This window comes from Hesperophylax consimilis, chromosome 4, assembly GCF_061612785.1.
Source record: "Hesperophylax consimilis isolate HC1 chromosome 4, BYU_Hcon_1.0, whole genome shotgun sequence".
Taxonomy (NCBI): Eukaryota; Metazoa; Arthropoda; class Insecta; order Trichoptera; family Limnephilidae; genus Hesperophylax; species Hesperophylax consimilis.
This window is the reverse complement of record NC_142839.1, coordinates 12545593-12562935: the sequence shown is the minus strand read 5'-3', so window position 1 is coordinate 12562935 and position 17343 is coordinate 12545593. Positions and strand designations below refer to the sequence as shown.

Below are 17343 nucleotides of genomic sequence, written 5' to 3'. Positions count from 1 at the left end.
GCAAAAATAGAAATTAGGAGTTGATGAACTTAAACCATCCAGATTTTCTTGATTTGGCAAGTTTTTACAAAACTGATCTTTTTCGAAGAAAGAAAGATTTGGATGCCGATGCCTTAAAGTGGAGTTCAATTTAATGGCTTCGTTGGACAAAGCAACAGTATTCCCTTGATGGCTTGCATATTCTCGGGACGGTGCCAATATATGTGTGCCACCTTGCGTATATTGCCTTACAAATTAGAACCTGCAAGTCTGACAGTCTGCCAGCATGCTTACCGCTTAGTATAAAATAAAACAAAATGTATAAATTGAGCTTTATTTTGCTTTTCTTTGGTGATATCATACCAGGCACAAAATATACAAAAATCCAAGCAGTATCCAATTTTCACTGAGTAAATTCATTGAAAAGTATTCTTCTAGTCTCTTTTTAACAAAAGACTTGTTCATCACATTATTTTCATTATATTCAAAACAACAGTCTTCGGATGTACACCATGTGAAAAAAGCAATGCTATTAAATACAAATATTTATTCAAATATCACAAATGCTAATTTAATTCCTAGTAGCCAATACACACTTTTAGGTTCACTTAAGCAAAGTCTCATGGCCTTAAACAATATTTTATGTTTACGCTCTTGGTTAACTGAGGCAAACTTTTTTATGATTTGAAAAAGTTCATTTAGAAAAAGATAAATCAAAGCTTATTTTTATAAAATAATAGTAAAATCCCCAGCAACGCCGGGGACTACAGCGAGGATTTTTCAAAATCAGATGTTGATAGTAATTTTCCTCTTATTTTAAATATCTAGAGTGCAAAATTTCATTAAGTATCAAAAATCTGCTTTAAGGGGTGGAAAAACGGGATGGGGTGGTTTTTCGAAATCTCATGTAGACAGTGACCTTTCTCTTATTTTGAAGGTCAAGTGTGCAAAATTTCATCAATCTCGGTATAAAAATTATTGATTTGTATAAAAATCAAATCCACCCCTCCTTCCCGCCACAGACACTCTTCTTTAGATAAATAGATTAAGAAAGTGCATAATATCTGCAATGGTTCAGATTATTGTTCAGGAAGGAGGTGATTTCAGAGGTATTAACACAAATGCAGTTTCCTGATTTTATTACGCACGCAATCAAGTTAAAAAGCAATGTCTCCACCACAATGTTAAAAATGAAATCATTTTTGTTGCGATTTACCCATTTAAATAATGTTATCCCCATTTAGGGCAAAGCCACCATAACATGATTGAGATTTTCATAAACTTAGTGTGAGCAGGAAAATACATTTGTATAGAAACCCGAAACCCCAAAAACACCAGCCTTGTAAGTAATAATTTACTGTTGAAATCAAAGTATAAAAATATACTTCCTCTTCTCAAAAGAATTTAACGACATATTAATATTTTTTAAACACTTAATTTAGTAACTAATAGATATACCATAATCATAGTCATGGAATAAGTAAACATGTACCGTCTTATTTATAAATGCGGAATAAATATTACGCAGCGTGTATAGTCGGAATAGTGAAAAATTGATTTATTTATTTTTTGCTAAACCGGCCTTACACCATGTTTAACTATACCAATGCCGAACTGACACATAAGAATCTAATAAGTAAGATTATTTTGGAATGCCCTGTGTTCTTTAAATATTGAATGGCTTATAAATAATTCAGATGGCAAATATATTTAAGTTAAGTAAATACAAAGTAATAAATTCACCATGAAAGCGGAAAATTCATCTTCTATACAAAACGAATATTCAAGTTCATTATTTAAGAAAATGCCATACTTGCATTGACACTGGAATGTATCGTAGATCTTTATCAAACTAAATTAAGTTGATTAAGATCAAATTATTAGCAAAATGATATCTAACAACTCGCTCATAATAAAGTGAATCTATTAACAAATAGAATCAAGTAAATAAACAAAGGGTTGTTAAAAAAGATTCATCAAATTCAGAGTTAGGGTGGTGACACATTACGCTATACACATCAAAGTGTTTTTTTAAAACACTATATCGCTCGCCGTACAATCCCATACAGACTTTTCACACCTGACAGATGATGTGTTATAAGTGTGGGCGTGACGACGATGATATGCCGTGATCTGCTTACCGGGTGATATTTGAAAATGATCAATTTATGGTGCGCCGTGATCACGCGGCTGTCAGCTGTCGAGGTGAGAGATCCCGTATAAAGAAATGATTTTCTGCGGCTCCGCAATTGATTTGACCCCTTCTGCCGTATGGAGGGGAAGATTATAGAGTAGTATAACATCTTAACATATAATCTGTATAGGCCACACCCAGAGAAGAGTTGATGCGTATAGTGTGATGTGTCTTTGGCTTAAAGATTATTGATTTTTATTTTACATTGTCATTGCAGAAGTGTTATCTGTTGTAATTTTACTCTGGTTGAAAAAAAGCATTCATTATTATATAATTTTTCAGTAATTATTTCTGTTCTTTTTTGATAGCACAACAGTCTATGAAAGACAAAAAGAAATTCAATTTCTTTTGGTACATGTAATATCTAAGTTGAACCGAAATTCTGAACAATCAAGAATGTTATTAAGAAATATTCCCTGCACAATGACAAAACACTTTTGTAAAGCATCTTAACAAAGATATTAGAAGAACGAGATTTGCTATGAGCAGTTCATACTGTGTGGAATTGTTTTCCCCAGTGTCGCCGGTTTTGTTCACCAATACTACTGCACACCTTCGCTTACGCTAAGGTATCCGCACTAATACATAGAACAGATTTCTGTGCGTACACGTCCCGATAGTATTCAAAGTACCCTAATTACGTAGTACTCCGCCTACGGTCCGGCGGCCAACGTAGCATATCTCGTTCTTCTAATATCTTTGTTAAAACAATATTGAAATATTTTAAATTAATATAAAAACTTTGAAAAAAAATACTGTATCAAACAAGAATTCAAAAATATCTACAAAACTAAATTTGGATTATTGTATAGGTACTGTTTACGCTCAATAAGTATGTAAATAAATATTTTTCATAAATTAAATATTTTATTTTAATGTAGCATTGGAAACAGGTATGAGATCTTGGTGGTATATTTAACTTTCATAAAAAAATAGGTAATTAAAATTATCATAAAAAACAAACAAAAAATGTCAAGATATTGTAATGATGATACATAATAGTATTCACTGATTCATTACAAATTTATTTAAACACGATACAAAATTTCAAACACGGTTTGAGCTGTTTAAGGTTGCGCTTAGGATATTATAACCACCAAATTAGCATCTTCGCCCATCCCTACGCTCAACCTTTCAGCGTCAACCCAAACTATTTTTATTATTTTGTTGAGATCTCACAAAGAGACGCTCATTGTATTAATATTTTATTTTACTCAACACCTTTACACCCAGCCATAGACCAAGACTTAATCTCAATGAATTTCATCATACAATGAGGTGTACATATAATCATTTAGTTTAATTTATTGCAGGGTGCTTTTTGGTTATTCTAATAATGTACAATGGCCTATGAAAAGGAAATTGACATATCTGAGCAATATGAGTAATATTTTTTCACAAAATCTCAATGATTTCTGAAAAATGCACCTTTATACACTCTATGCAGGATCTAAATTCGATTACATTATATGGCTGAAACATCTACAATAGAACACTTTTAAAAAATGTTTTGTTTTTTTTAAATTCATGCGAAACTTTTACGAAAGCAGGCAGCTAGATCTACAGTTAACTATGAAAATATGAATTCCAATATTATTACAAAAAATTAATAAACATAATTCAAGCCAAACGATGAGTTGATATTTAAAACAATGGGTAAAATCAACCCTGAGATTATACTCCGCAAAAACTACAATCTTCTCACTTTTACATGTATCTTCTATGCAGGAGTGGTCCTATAAATGCATTTAATAAACTAATCTACAACATATATATTTTAATGTATGTCTGTTGGGAATGCAAAAAGTGCCATTAAATATGTCTTTTTAATTTGAGTTTTTTTTTTATAATTTCATAATAATTACACAATTAAATTTCGTATTCTTATATAAAATAAATTACCAGAATAATTGCATTTTACGAAATGAGTTCATTCTGAGGGGGTTAGGTCTTTCTCTATTTCCCCTTCAGATAATATTTGCGTTAGAAGTTCATAGAGAGGCTCGAAAGCCTTTCGACAGCCCGCATTAGTTAGGAGTAAGTAATCGTGCATATCGTAGTGGCTAATAGTACCGTCCGGCTGAACAAACCCTTTATCAATGGACACCACCTCCACCCGATTCATGCTCATCACCTTTTCTTTCAATATCTCATTGACTTTATTATTTTTATCCCTAAGTTTATTCGGATGTTGTCCTCTAGGAAGTAAACTCTAAAAAGAAAGAAAATATGTAAAAAATTAAAAACAAATCTTAACTATTAAAGGAAATAATTCTGTCTTATTTTCTACAAAACTATTTGATAAATTATTATTACTTTACATATAAAATGCGATTTAAGTTCTGCCAGGTATTCATTTTATTTTTACTACTGGCAAGTGTTTCGCTTTCTGAAGGAATTGTCAAACTGAACAGTCTGTCAGTCTGTCAGTCTGTCTGTCTGTCTGTCTGTCTGTCTGCCTGTCTAGCCACCAGCAGAATATCTATTTAGGTAAGTGGGTCCGAATAAGACTGTACTTTTTCAATAGCTTGTCTTGACCTAGGAGTGTGACAGTTCTTTTGAAAGGCAAAACAACTACCATATACATACAAAGTTCTTTATGAACTTGAAAATTTGCATTTGATTTAAAAATAATAATAATAATATGAAAAAACATAGTACTATGTAAATATTTATAAACAAACACTACTTTATCCTTCTGAAATACGAGCATTATGCCCAGTCAATATAGCACACCTTGAGAGCTTAATATCAAAATATGTTATCCACAAAAACAAACAAACAATTATAGGGCTTTAATTCAAACAAAGTTAGATACACCAATAATAAGTATTGGTATGTCTTTTTGTAGATATTTATAAAAATTAATCAATAACAAGGCAGGACACCCCTCAAGAGGTTCTATGTATTCATCCATCATGATACATGATCTTCTTTCAAACATGAATAGCTTTATAATATCTATGGGAGTAGTCAACTAAAACTATCCCACATCTCAAATGTGGCTGGTCTGCTCTCGGCTGGATTGAGGTGAATGTGCAAAAAATCATTTCAACAATAAAGACAAAAATAATAAATCATTTCTTGCTTCTAAGCAATGGAAGGCTTAGAAAATATTATTAAAAATTCAATTTGACATATTTGCTGTTTTTACAAAAGATTTGCTGTTTTTTTTTGAAAGTATGAAGTATTTACTAGGAATGGTAGCAACTCCAAACATAACACAGTAAGTGATTATAGCGCCACGCAGCAGTAAAAAAGTGAACTAATGGTCATTTGCAGTTTTCAAACAAATTTGGTGGACTATTGCTTTTTTACAAAAGTACAATATTTTTGACAGTCAATTTGAAGGAAATACGATTTTTTTTTTAAATATTTAACAAGAACCGTTGCAATAAATGAAATTTTTTTGGAAAAACGTGGAACTGTGAGGATTTCATCTCATGGTCTTCAGTTGGTATATTGCAGCATGAGAGCTCATTTAACCAAAATTCTAATTCTAATTCTGACAACTAGATGTGTTCCTGTTGGCTCAAAGAGTAGAACCAGTATCTTAATGAGCTGTCCAATCAGAAACCGTGCCCACTAGAGTGAAGATTCTTTGTAATCTCTCAACGTTCCAGTTTTCAAATAACTCCTTAAATTCATTCATCTTTAAGAGATTTATTTATTTACTAACCTTTTAATGCAACATAATAATAATTATTATTTTATTAAGCCCTCTCTTATATAAACAGAAATTAGATTCATGTGTACAACAATAATTAATAGGTTGGCGGTCACAAAATGTTGATGACATAAACAAACTAAATCCAAAAGGTATCGATCAAAAGATCAATGGCAGCAAAAGAGTAAAAAAATAAAATACATAAGAATTGTTTTTAATCAGACTTTCATAAACTAAATTCTTTAAATCAAACATATAAATGAACACTTCATTAATTATATTAAGAAATCCTACGTAACCAAAATAAGATTGGCTTCTTATGTACTACGTTAAACCATAATTATCTAGTTAAAAAAATATATGGTTAGTATACAGAAAATAGGGACACACTTAAAAAAAACACTTTGTAATAAACTTCAACTTTTTAGTGGTTGGATAATAATAAGAAGTAGAATTTCAGTTTCCGGAAATAGAAAATAATGCATTTTAACAGTTATTTCCTTAAAATCTAATCGGGATTAATTAAAAAAAAAAACTGTTTTAATATTATTATGTCAAAACATGGCGTGAAATAAAGATGTTCAAATATTCATTTTTTTAACAAAATAGCTACTAAAATGTATTATTTTTCTTTTCCAGAAACTGAAATAATTCTCATTTTTATGTAACTAAAACTAAATATTTTTTATAATAAAATGTGCATATCAAGCGTGACGTTATTTTCTGTATAATTTCCAAAATTATTAACAAAATACTACTTACAGGAACGATGATATACACATTTGGGTGTTTTAGTCTTATTGTATGAACTATTTCCAAGATGCCTTCAACCGTTTCCGATTCTGTGAATTCAATGTTATTTGTTCCAACGTGTAACACAATCACCTGTAGAAGAAACATATAATTTGCAAAAAAACACTTTATGAATTAGCAATATATAAATAATTTATAACTTAACAAGCCTTTAAATTTTCAACATATTCTGTAAAATATGTGAGAATTTGGAGAAAATTATAAAATAGCAAGATCCAAAACAGAGGCTTTGCAACGAAGATTGTTTCAATAAGAGACAGTTGATAAATAAAATAACAAGATCTGAAGCATAGGCTTTGCAACGAAGATTGTTTCAATAAGAGACAGTTGATAAATAAAATAACAAGATCTGAAGCATAGGCTTTGCAACGAAGATTGTTTCAATAAGAGACAGTTGATAAATAAAATAACAAGATCTGAAGCATAGGCTTTGCAGCGTAGATTGTTTCAATAAGAGACAGTTGATAAATAAAATAACAAGATCTGAAGCATAGGCTTTGCAACAAAGATTGTTTCAATAAGAGACAGTTGATAAATAAAATAGCAAGATCTGAAGCAAAGGCTTTGCAACAAAGATTGTTTCAATAAGAGACATTTGATAAATAAAATAGCAAGATCTGAAGCAGAGGCTTTACAACAAAGAATTGTTTCAATAAAAAAACAGTTGATAAATGAAAATTTAATTAATTTACCTTTGGGTGGACATTATCCAATTCTCCGTTGACGATTCGCCAGAGTACATTTTGCGTCTGATCTTTATGAATACTGAAGTTCAAAGAATGGAGGGGAGCAAACCACTGGTTCCATATTTCAGTATGCTCCAGAAATTGGAGAATTGAATCTCCTAGAAAAATAACCTCTGGATCTTTGTCTCTCGCGTCCAAAAGAAAACGATTATGCTAGAAATTAAAACAATAAATTACATTCCCATTGATATTTAAAGTATACGGTATTAAATTAAGTTTTACTGTTTCTCCTACAATGCTCAGCCATCTATCGTCGCCGTCATTGTCCTTTGCAGCGACTGCCACTGCACAAGAATTCATTTTGAGTCGCAAGATGAATAAAAATTAAAGAAATACTAAAAAAAATCTAAATTTGTGAAGCAAAATATATTGTTTTTTTTGTAAATATATATTATTTAAAATGCGATAAATGTATTAAATCGAGCCACCCGCGCTAAACGTCAAATGACAGCCAAATTCGTGTAAATATTTTTTTATTGGAATTTGACAAGTTACTTGAAAAACGAAACTAGCCATATATCATTGCGGGGTAATTCTGAACGAACATGTGGAATACATATATTATATTATATTTGTATTTTTTATAAGAAAAGCTTTTTGTTTAGGTTTTAAAACACACTAATGGACAAATCTAGTCACACATTATTACCATAATAGTAAAAATATTTCTTTAATTCATCTGAACAGAGCGGTGAGTACAATACTCTATTTGCCACATAAAAGCCTAATTGTAAAGGAACTACATTGTAGCATAAAAATGAATATGGGATAAATAAAATAAAATAGTTAACATAGCACTTAAACTAAACGCTGGATATTGTGCCAAGAATTCAGACGTATATAGGGCAGTGCAGTACGCCTTAAAGAGCAATTTTTTAACATCTTCACTACATGGTAAAACCGCCTTGAGGGCATTCCGGCCCTCATAAATAATCTATACTGATTGCTCTCCTTTGTCACTCCATATCTTTAATATCCTTCATGTCTTTTCTAAAAACATATTCCAGGTATTTAAACTGTGAGGCCACAAGCAGTTCCATATTCAGCTTACTATTTTTTTCCATCATATTCGTTTTATACCTATAACTTCGTTCAAACATTTCCATAAGTCGCGAAAAATACCTGATTAGGTCTTTATTAATTTGATAAAAATTCAAAACGTCTGCAAAACAAGTACGTACTTAAAAAATTATTTATTTTTCCTAAAATTTAGGTTCTGTGGTTGGTGTCTGCGATTCCATGGATGCAAAAATTAAGAGAAATTTTACCTTGAACTTGTCTAGTGTATTATGGCGATAGTTTCTTGGTATTCTGCGATACTACAATTCTAATCAATTATTGATAATAATACTACCTAGCAGTGTAAGACACTTCGAATCAAAACCAGCAGTTATTTACTTTCATTATTTAAAACGTGATAAGGTTTGCATTATCGACAACACTCGGAACGCATTCGAATCGCTCTAAATGTCATTGGCGATTTTATAGTGGACATATTTTCGTTTTATCAGCAGTTAAATAATTCCTATTTAATCATTAAGTGCTTGTCACTGTGTTCTAATTCGAATATATCATTCCTAACGAATGAACTAGTGCGACCTTAATCATATGTAGAAATTGATTTCTCTTCAGTTCGCTCTCGAGATCATTGAAAGACTATGCCTCTCTTCGGTAAGTCTCAAAAGAGTCCTTCGGAGTTAGTTCGATCTCTGAAGGATGCAGTCAGTGCCTTAGAGAGAGGGGATAAGAAAGCTGAAAAAGCTCAGGAGGATGTTAGCAAAAATCTTGTAAGTATTGATCTTGAACCTAAACAACTGCAATACACTCCTGTCACATGAATCAAATTTTGCTAATAATCGTTTTACAACTTTTAGGTTTTGATAAAGAATATGCTCTATGGCACATCTGATGCAGAGCCTCAAACTGACATCATAGTTGCCCAGTTGGCGCAGGAATTGTATAACACCAATCTGCTGCTACTTCTGATCCAGGTATTGTAAATATGCGAATTTTATTTTTCTCTATAAAACCGAGGTATAAGATTTCTTTGCGGTTCTTATTAGTAATATTATTTCTTCTACCACTTGATCTGGCAGTGTGAAGATTTGTTTAACTTCACAGACTACTAATAATCTATATTAAATTAGGATGGTTAAACTTATCACAATATTGACAGTCAGCTTGTTGACATTAATAAACCCAGTCAGTTCTTTTCATCTAATTTTAACATTGTCTTGTAGGTGTGAAACTAATTAGTACATCATCTCCTCTTGTTTTAGAACCTGAATCGAATTGACTTTGAAGGCAAGAAGGACGTAGCTCAGGTGTTTAACAATGTTCTGCGTCGACAGATCGGGACAAGGTCACCCACTGTGGAATATATCTGCACCAAACCTGAAATACTGTTCACACTGATGACAGGGTAAGTCTTAATATCCTTGTTGCAAATATTATATCATAACACATCAATTATTGTTAATAATAGCAGTTGACAACTGGCTAACACTAGTTGAAACTTAATTTTTAGCAGAAATGATTGATTTTGTACAAAACAACAACTTTTAATGATAAAAATATGCATATTTGATGGTTTTATCGACATGACAATGTTTTCCGACCCCAAGCTGATTAAATACCTTGAATGCAGACACGATATTCACAGTGGGATGCTTATACATATAGAATTTATTTCAAATACTGATTGTTAGCTTTTATAAAAAAAAGTTAAAACTTCACTGCAGACTTTCTAGTAGAAAATTTTCCGATTATCAGTGAGAGTTCCTTTCCTTTAAGACCGTTTCCTTTAAAATATTAGAACTGACAAATCTGACCTTGGTATTATATTTTGACATTTGAGCTACTCATAGACCTCGTAATAATATATGTGGGCTTGGCCTATATCACCATATCTCTCCCAGCATATATTCACACTGGCAATATATGGTAAGGGATATCCTGATATAGCGTATATTATGAGGTTACGTCTCTTGTCTGTACCTATCTTTCGTCATGTTCGTCATGAACATCGACAACAGTCAATAACAAATAATGTTTAAATTTATTTTCAGATACGAGCATCAAGAAATTGCCTTAAATGGAGGAACCATGCTGAGGGAATGCGCCAGATATGAAGCCTTGGCAAAAATAATGCTTTATTCAGAAGATTTTTTTAACTTCTTTAGATATGTTGAAGTTTCTACTTTTGATATCGCCTCCGATGCCTTTTCTACATTTAAGGTACAAAACTTTCTAGAATCATTATATTTTCATTAATGCTGTTCTGAGATTTTTCTGGACAAAAGCGCATTAATCTGCAAAAACTGTGCACAGGGGGCACTATACAAATCATTTACCAATTAAAATCAGTAACTCAATGACAGAGCGATTATTGGTTCTGGACTCAAATGTTTAAAACCCAGTGAACCACAACAAGAATGGATTAAATCTCTTTGGTTGTTTTCACACAGAATAATTAGAAAACCCCAGTTCTAGAATGTATGTTACTCTCAAAACTGCAAGAGAATGCAGTGAGAGACCATCATTGATCGGAATAATCTTAGCTGTGTTCGTTTAGATATTTTCCAACCTTCGCCTTCATCTTTTCCTACTGGCTTACAACATTCCCACATTAGGAGTGCCACAGTCCCACTGGCTCTGGTCGGAGGACTATTGTTTGAACACAATGTCATATAATTCACATTTCATTGAAGTGAAAAATTTTTTAAATTGATACCCTATCTCGGAGTATTATAAAGAAATTATTATTTATCTTAAGAATATTGAAGATATCAAATGAAAACAAGTAAATGGTTAGTTTTACGATTATACAGAATTTTATTGGGTACTTAGGAAAGAATTGTATGTACTTTTAAAAATTACCAATGTTTATCTATAAGAAAAAAGTGAAATCTTTGGTCTATTTTCAATGTTAGTTATTAGTTTAGAGTTGTTATCATGGTAACATTATCACTAATTGGACATAGTAGTTTAAAAAAATTACTGCATTGGGAAACATTTTGTTCAAATATTTACAATACATTGGATAATACCCAGGTTAATACTGTTCACTGTTTTATAGAATCACCCACTGTATTGACTGAATTTTGGTATCACAGAATGGAAAGATGTTACGATTTTTATTAAATTTAATCTGCCCATTAGATGTCTTTCCACAACAGGATCTTCAGAACTAATGTATTATATACATATGTACTGTTAAACTTATCGTGAAATCAGATATGAGCATATCAGCAGAATGCTGCCTGCTCATTAAATTATATAATCTATCATACTAAGTATGAAGAGTACAGGTGCTCGATTTTCCAATCCAGGCAGCTCACAATCGCCGTCAAAAGTACATAGATTGGTCGACATTCTTATTCTCGAATCTCGTCAAGGTAGACTTTGACGCTTAGATGCCAAATGTCAAAAGTCATTCCACTTAAACAACGAGCGTGTCGAACCAGTCAACACTAACTTGTCTTTGACGGCTGTCAAATTCTAGTATTAAATCTCCTAGCCTAAGATCGTTTCCCGCGCGTCGAATATTTTTACCAAATTGTTTTAAAGTCCCGTATAATGGATGATTTACCGGCGATGTTAGATGAAGCAGCTGCTTTGAGACCAACAAGAACGTTCCGCCAGAGGCTCGATTCTTTAGCTAATTTGTCAGGAATTTTAGACTTAACAAAGTCTTAGTACGTTGGCTGGTAGTCATTGTGTCTCCGTCCCCCATCCCTTTCTTCAGCTCTAGATGTCGAAACTAATGTTAGCATAAAAATTACGTGTTCATGTTTGGTTTTTGACATTTCAAACTATAACCATAGAAACATCAAAAACATCAGAAACATAGACAATATTTACAGGGCTGCCAATATAATCGTCTCTTCAACCTTTCAACTTTCAAGAATACGTTTAAATGAAACATTTGACAAATTTCGACAGTGCATAAAGAATAACCAGGTCAAAAACAGCAAATTATCAAAAGAGCAATTTCAAATTTATAAAATGATTACTTTTATTTGGTGATTAAATAAAATACAAAAAAAATATTTTTTACTAATTACTTTATTAGATAGTTATTAAGACAAAAATTAAGATATAAATTGACTATTTCTTCTAATACCAATCTAAAACATAATAATTTCAATTGTATTATTACAAACTTTTGCCTATTTTGGATTGAAATATATTTTTTTTTATTTTGATACCATTTGAAGGTTTTGTCCCAAAGATTGACAAATGTAATAAACCAAAATGTCTGTTTTTTTACCTGTACTCTTAATACCTAGTATGAAAGATATTCATAATAGCTTAAAACCGGCTGCTGCAGATTTTTGCGTCTCTGCTCTGCAAACAATGTTTTTTTAGGTTCCGCCCCACTAAATCGGCCGTTGTGTAAAACGACTTTGCTCCGAATTTAAATGTTTTGCCAACTTTCAAATTTAGGGCAAAATATAAGGCTTACCTGTTTAGTATTTCAGTTTTTGCAAATAATAAACCATTGTCTTTTTAAGGATTTGCTAAAGTCACTTTGAGATTATATAAACATGCAATTGTTTTGGTGCATGCTGAATTCATCCGATAGTGTCTTAAGGCGAAGCTTAATGCCAAATCACTATTTTGATTAATTTTTACAACGAATTGGTGTACATTATGAATACCAAAAAATATGTGTTAGATAAATTTAAGGGTGTCCTATCGTTTTGCTTGAGTAGAATACAAATAAAAAAATAAATCACCCAATTAAAAATATAAATGGAAACTATTAAAAGAATTTTTTTTTTCAATAGAAATGTATGAACACATAAAGGAAACAACTTTTAAAAAATACAGTATTATAGCTAAGATTATCTGTGACAGTTTCACTTGATTAACTTTTTGCTTTGTTATAAAATTATTTACAAAATAAATAAAAACCAGTTTTGTGCTTGAAATCAAAGGTTTCTAGACTCCGTTTGTCAAGCGATTTTAATGCCTATTACCTACAATATAAGGTATACCAAGTATATATACAATTTTGGCTTGTACCTTCCTCTTAATACACAAAAATTCCAAAAAACATGTGATTCTTTTGGTGCATGTTGAATTCAGCAGACAGTGTCTTGGTACAAAAAGTTTTACATATCATTTGGCTGATGTTAATCAATGGCAGAAATTTCATAATATTTTTTAATTTTATTACAGGAACTGCTGACAAGACATAAATTGTTGTGCTCTGAATTTTTGGAAGCGAATTATGATAAAGTCTTTGGCCATTATCAAAGGCTCCTTAATTCTGAAAACTATGTGACAAGAAGACAGAGTTTAAAACTCCTGGGAGAACTGTTGCTGGACAGGCACAACTTCTCCGTCATGACCAGGTACATCTCCAACCCTGACAATCTGAAGCTCATGATGAATATGCTTAAAGAAAAATCCAGGAATATCCAATTTGAAGCCTTCCACGTGTTCAAGGTGAGTTGTTCTTTCTTTATCTTCGTTGATTATTGTAATTTATGTGACTTTCCAATTTACACTATTGCTGTGTTTGTACTTATTTATGCTCCAATTATTTTAATATTTTTATGTCATAAAATATTTTTTTGGGCATATTATTTTCTTCCAGTTCTTAACAATAATTCATTTGGCTGTTGACATATTCTGGTAAATATTGATATAGGTGTGATTGAATGGTAAACATATGTTTGTTTCAGGTGTTTGTTGCAAATCCAAATAAGCCAAAGCCAATTTTGGATATCTTGCTGCGTAACCAAGACAAACTAGTGGACTTCCTGACCAAGTTCCACACCGATCGCTCGGAGGACGAGCAGTTCAATGATGAAAAGGCTTATCTAATTAAACAGATTAAGGAATTAAAGCCGTCAGACCACTAACATTTAATGCATTTCATCAAATTGATAATACGTGAACTTCCTCCCAAAACCTGTCTACAATGCCTTCGAATTGATAAGATATTAGAATATCTTTTATTTTAGTTGATTAATGTAAACATCTTTCATACATCAAGCAATACAGTGAGACATCTCTATGTAATTACACATTCATTTAAATCAAGTAAAGACAGTGCCACCATTGAATGTATGGCATAATATGCTGAGATTAAACTTAACCTTAAGTTGCAAAATACAGTATTAACACTGTACAGTTCTTGTGCAACTCGCATAATTCAGTAGCGCAGATTCATTACATTTAATGTTTGGTATAAAGTGTGTTGTCTGGTGAGAATCTGTAGCCATCTATAATACTGCTACTGCTACTGCTACTGCGAGATGGTGGCACATGAGCTGAGGCGTGCCTTAGGTTTGCTTCTTTTTATACAAGTCATTTCCTTGTTATTAATTGTTCAATTCTTGGTTTCAATTATTTTGAGAGCATACTAGATAGTGTTTTAATGAATTATTATGTTGTAACTTTTAGCTTTATTTTTTTGCAACATTTTGCACACAACATTATACTGCTAATATGTTAAGATGCTATGTTTGTTTGCATATTTTCATAGCAGTAAACATTCTCTGAATTGTTTTATACGGTGTTATAATGCCTTGTATCCTTAGGTGAATGGGCTTATATTATATAAAGCAAAACCCGCATAAAATATAGGAATTCCAAAGTAGTCTAGCTAGCCATCAAAGGTGAGCATTTTAGTTATGATACAAAATGTCTTTGCTTTGAAATGTTTCAGTAAACAATAACATTCGGACAAAATCAAGCCTTACCCATTATCTTTAACTATTAGACCAACGTGGAATCAAGAGTCGTCGAGTTCCCCAATGCCTTCCCAGTGTGTCTGAATCGATATTTTCACAAGTAATTTCGTTTTTTTTTTAATTCCAAAAGTTTATGAACTTCCAAATAAGATAATACATAATATGCATTTGACATTTTACTCTCTTTCCAGTCAGTTTAAATTTTTATAAAACCCATCCGAACTCTACAATCCCCGTTTGGCAAGGTGCTATACTTCTAAACTAAGAATGTGTTATTTAACCTACAATAATTACTTACTGGTCCGAATCCCAATGTACAATTTGTTAATGTCTGTTGTAAAATAAAGAGAATGCAAATTGAATGTTATCGCAGTAAGTAGTAATAGAGCAATTTACCCCTTAAATATTAAAACACTCAGTGCCCTGGTAATGAAGTAGGACACAAGGAATTCCACTTTTTTTAATGAATTCACCTTTTATCTTAAATAGTAGTATTTTTATTTTTCTTTATAAATGTTGTTTTCATAGTTAAAATAATTTTCAATGCTTAAATTTTTCAAAACCTGCCAAAATGAGGTACCCGTGATGTCATACGTACCTAGGTTTTGTCGGTTAACAGTAAGGCCATTCCCACACGGGTCAGTATGAAATCAACAAATCTCAAAATAAATAATTAGCAAGCATGTGAATTATTTTGGAATAATTTGTATATCGCAGTGGTGACCTGAGTGCGAGTCCACACAGCATGAAATTGTCTGTATTCTTAATGCACGCAGCCGATCGACCCGTGAGTAAAAACTAAATCTCTTATATTTTGAATCGTTTTTAAATGAAGAGATTTTAATTCTACGTATAACAAAAGATATACATTCAGAATCTGCGATATATATGAATATGCAGGTACATATATATTTTTCACTGGAGTTCCTTATTGCAAACATTTGGTATTTATCAGACAATATTTCGACGAATGAACTAGTCAGAAATCCACATCTAGATGCCAATTGAAATTGTCCAATCTCACAGAAACCATAAAATGCATCGTACTTTTTGAGTTAAGTGTTGAAGTGACTAAATAAAAATAATCCTTAGCCTTAATGGGTAATATTCTATACCTATAGTCTTATGGGTAGTCCAGAATGCTATTAATGCTTCCAATGCTCTTGAGTATTTAGCTTTACCCACTCCACTATTGTGTGGCTGGATACCGTATCTATGTAGCCAATATTAGAAAAGTTCTACAATTTTACTATAATGTATTGAATGATTATTTAAAATAATTTAGTTATTCAGTTTGTAGGAATTATGAAGGTTAATTATTTTTTAATTCTAAATTAAATGTTTAATGTAAATTATGTTTACATTGTTAAAGTAATTCAATGGATTGTGAACATTTGATTGAATTCATTTGAGACAAATCGGTGATAATTTATAATTTTATGTGTTTTCCATTTTAAATGTTTTTGAGAGAAAATGATGAAGAAATAATAATGTATATTGACTAATATTATAAATCCTGAAAGTTGGCAAAACAAAGAGGTAGGACCATGAGATCTAGAATGATTCAATACTTAGAAGAGTTTGTATACACACTTTTATAAAATACAATTTCTTTCATTATGTTAATACTTTCGGTTTTCAAAAAATGAAGTAGCCTTTCTGCCTTTGTTCTGTAATATTTTCCATCCATCACACACTTTTAGAACTAATTTGTACCTAATTTTCATAAGATGTATAGTTTTGCTTTAGATTTTTATGGGCTTTGGGGTTAAGGAATGTAAATTTTATTATATTTATTTAAGCATATTTATCCAATAAAGTCATTTGAAATATTAATTTTAAAATGTATTATTTATTTACTCAACATTTTGCTTCCCTTTAAAATTAGCTCAATAACACATCATGTAATTCACAAAAAACCACATGCTTGATTTTGTATTTATTTGTGGTTAAAAATGCAGAAATATAGTTTATAAAGACCAGAACTGCTATTTATTTAATTTCACTGTTTTTGTTATATATATAACACACACACACATATATATATACCTATGTGTGTTTTTTCAGTTATTACAAATTTAATATTTTTAATGTAAAATCAAAAATAACTATTTTATTCTGATTATTTGATATTGTAATTGTTTGATTTTTGACAAATATTTGAAAATTCGTCTGCAGACAACTTCCAAAACGTGAGAAATGAAGATATGTTTGAGCGATCATTGCTCAAATGAA

At 31.3% G+C, this 17343-nt stretch overlaps 2 protein-coding genes across 3 annotated transcripts; one reads left to right on the top strand and one right to left on the bottom strand.

Annotated features, from left to right (window-relative positions):
* Positions 1-301: 301 nt before the first annotated feature.
* Paf-AHalpha (Platelet-activating factor acetylhydrolase alpha) lies at positions 302-7853 on the bottom strand. The gene is made up of 4 exons (XM_089631225.1): positions 7634-7853; positions 7346-7552; positions 6603-6725; positions 302-4385 (listed from the first exon to the last, which is right to left on the bottom strand). The coding sequence occupies exons 1-4, from the start codon at positions 7697-7699 to the stop codon at positions 4104-4106; spliced, it is 678 nt and encodes a 225-aa protein (XP_089487351.1). The 5' UTR covers positions 7700-7853; the 3' UTR covers positions 302-4103.
* A 792-nt stretch (positions 7854-8645) lies between these two features.
* Positions 8646-16960, top strand: Mo25 (calcium binding protein Mo25). 2 transcript variants are annotated; one of them, XM_089651365.1, is made up of 7 exons: positions 8646-8761; positions 9032-9186; positions 9274-9390; positions 9679-9821; positions 10468-10636; positions 13586-13855; positions 14095-16960. In XM_089651365.1, exons 2-7 carry the CDS (start codon positions 9058-9060, stop codon positions 14272-14274), a joined length of 1008 nt encoding a protein of 335 aa, XP_089507491.1. In that variant the 5' UTR covers positions 8646-8761; positions 9032-9057; the 3' UTR covers positions 14275-16960. The 2 variants fall into 2 exon arrangements, with proteins under 2 accessions (XP_089507491.1, XP_089507490.1); XM_089651364.1 differs by having other exon boundaries at positions 8652-9186.
* Positions 16961-17343: the final 383 nt, after the last annotated feature.

What these genes read in the sequence shown, in the direction of transcription:
- Paf-AHalpha (XM_089631225.1), bottom strand. Translation starts at nt 7,699, where the DNA reads ATGAATTCTTGTGCAGTGGCAGTCGCTGCAAAGGACAATGACGGCGAC. An exon ending in ACGATAGATGGCTGAGCATT is followed by an intron (nt 7,553 to 7,633) that starts GTAGGAGAAACA and finishes TTTAATTTCTAG; the next exon opens with CATAATCGTTTTCTTTTGGA. An exon ending in ATGTGTATATCATCGTTCCT is followed by an intron (nt 4,386 to 6,602) that starts GTAAGTAGTATT and finishes CTTTCTTTTTAG; the next exon opens with AGTTTACTTCCTAGAGGACA.
- Mo25 (XM_089651365.1), top strand. Translation starts at nt 9,058, where the DNA reads ATGCCTCTCTTCGGTAAGTCTCAAAAGAGTCCTTCGGAGTTAGTTCGA. An exon ending in AGGATGTTAGCAAAAATCTT is followed by an intron (nt 9,187 to 9,273) that starts GTAAGTATTGAT and finishes TACAACTTTTAG; the next exon opens with GTTTTGATAAAGAATATGCT. An exon ending in AAGCCTTCCACGTGTTCAAG is followed by an intron (nt 13,856 to 14,094) that starts GTGAGTTGTTCT and finishes TGTTTGTTTCAG; the next exon opens with GTGTTTGTTGCAAATCCAAA.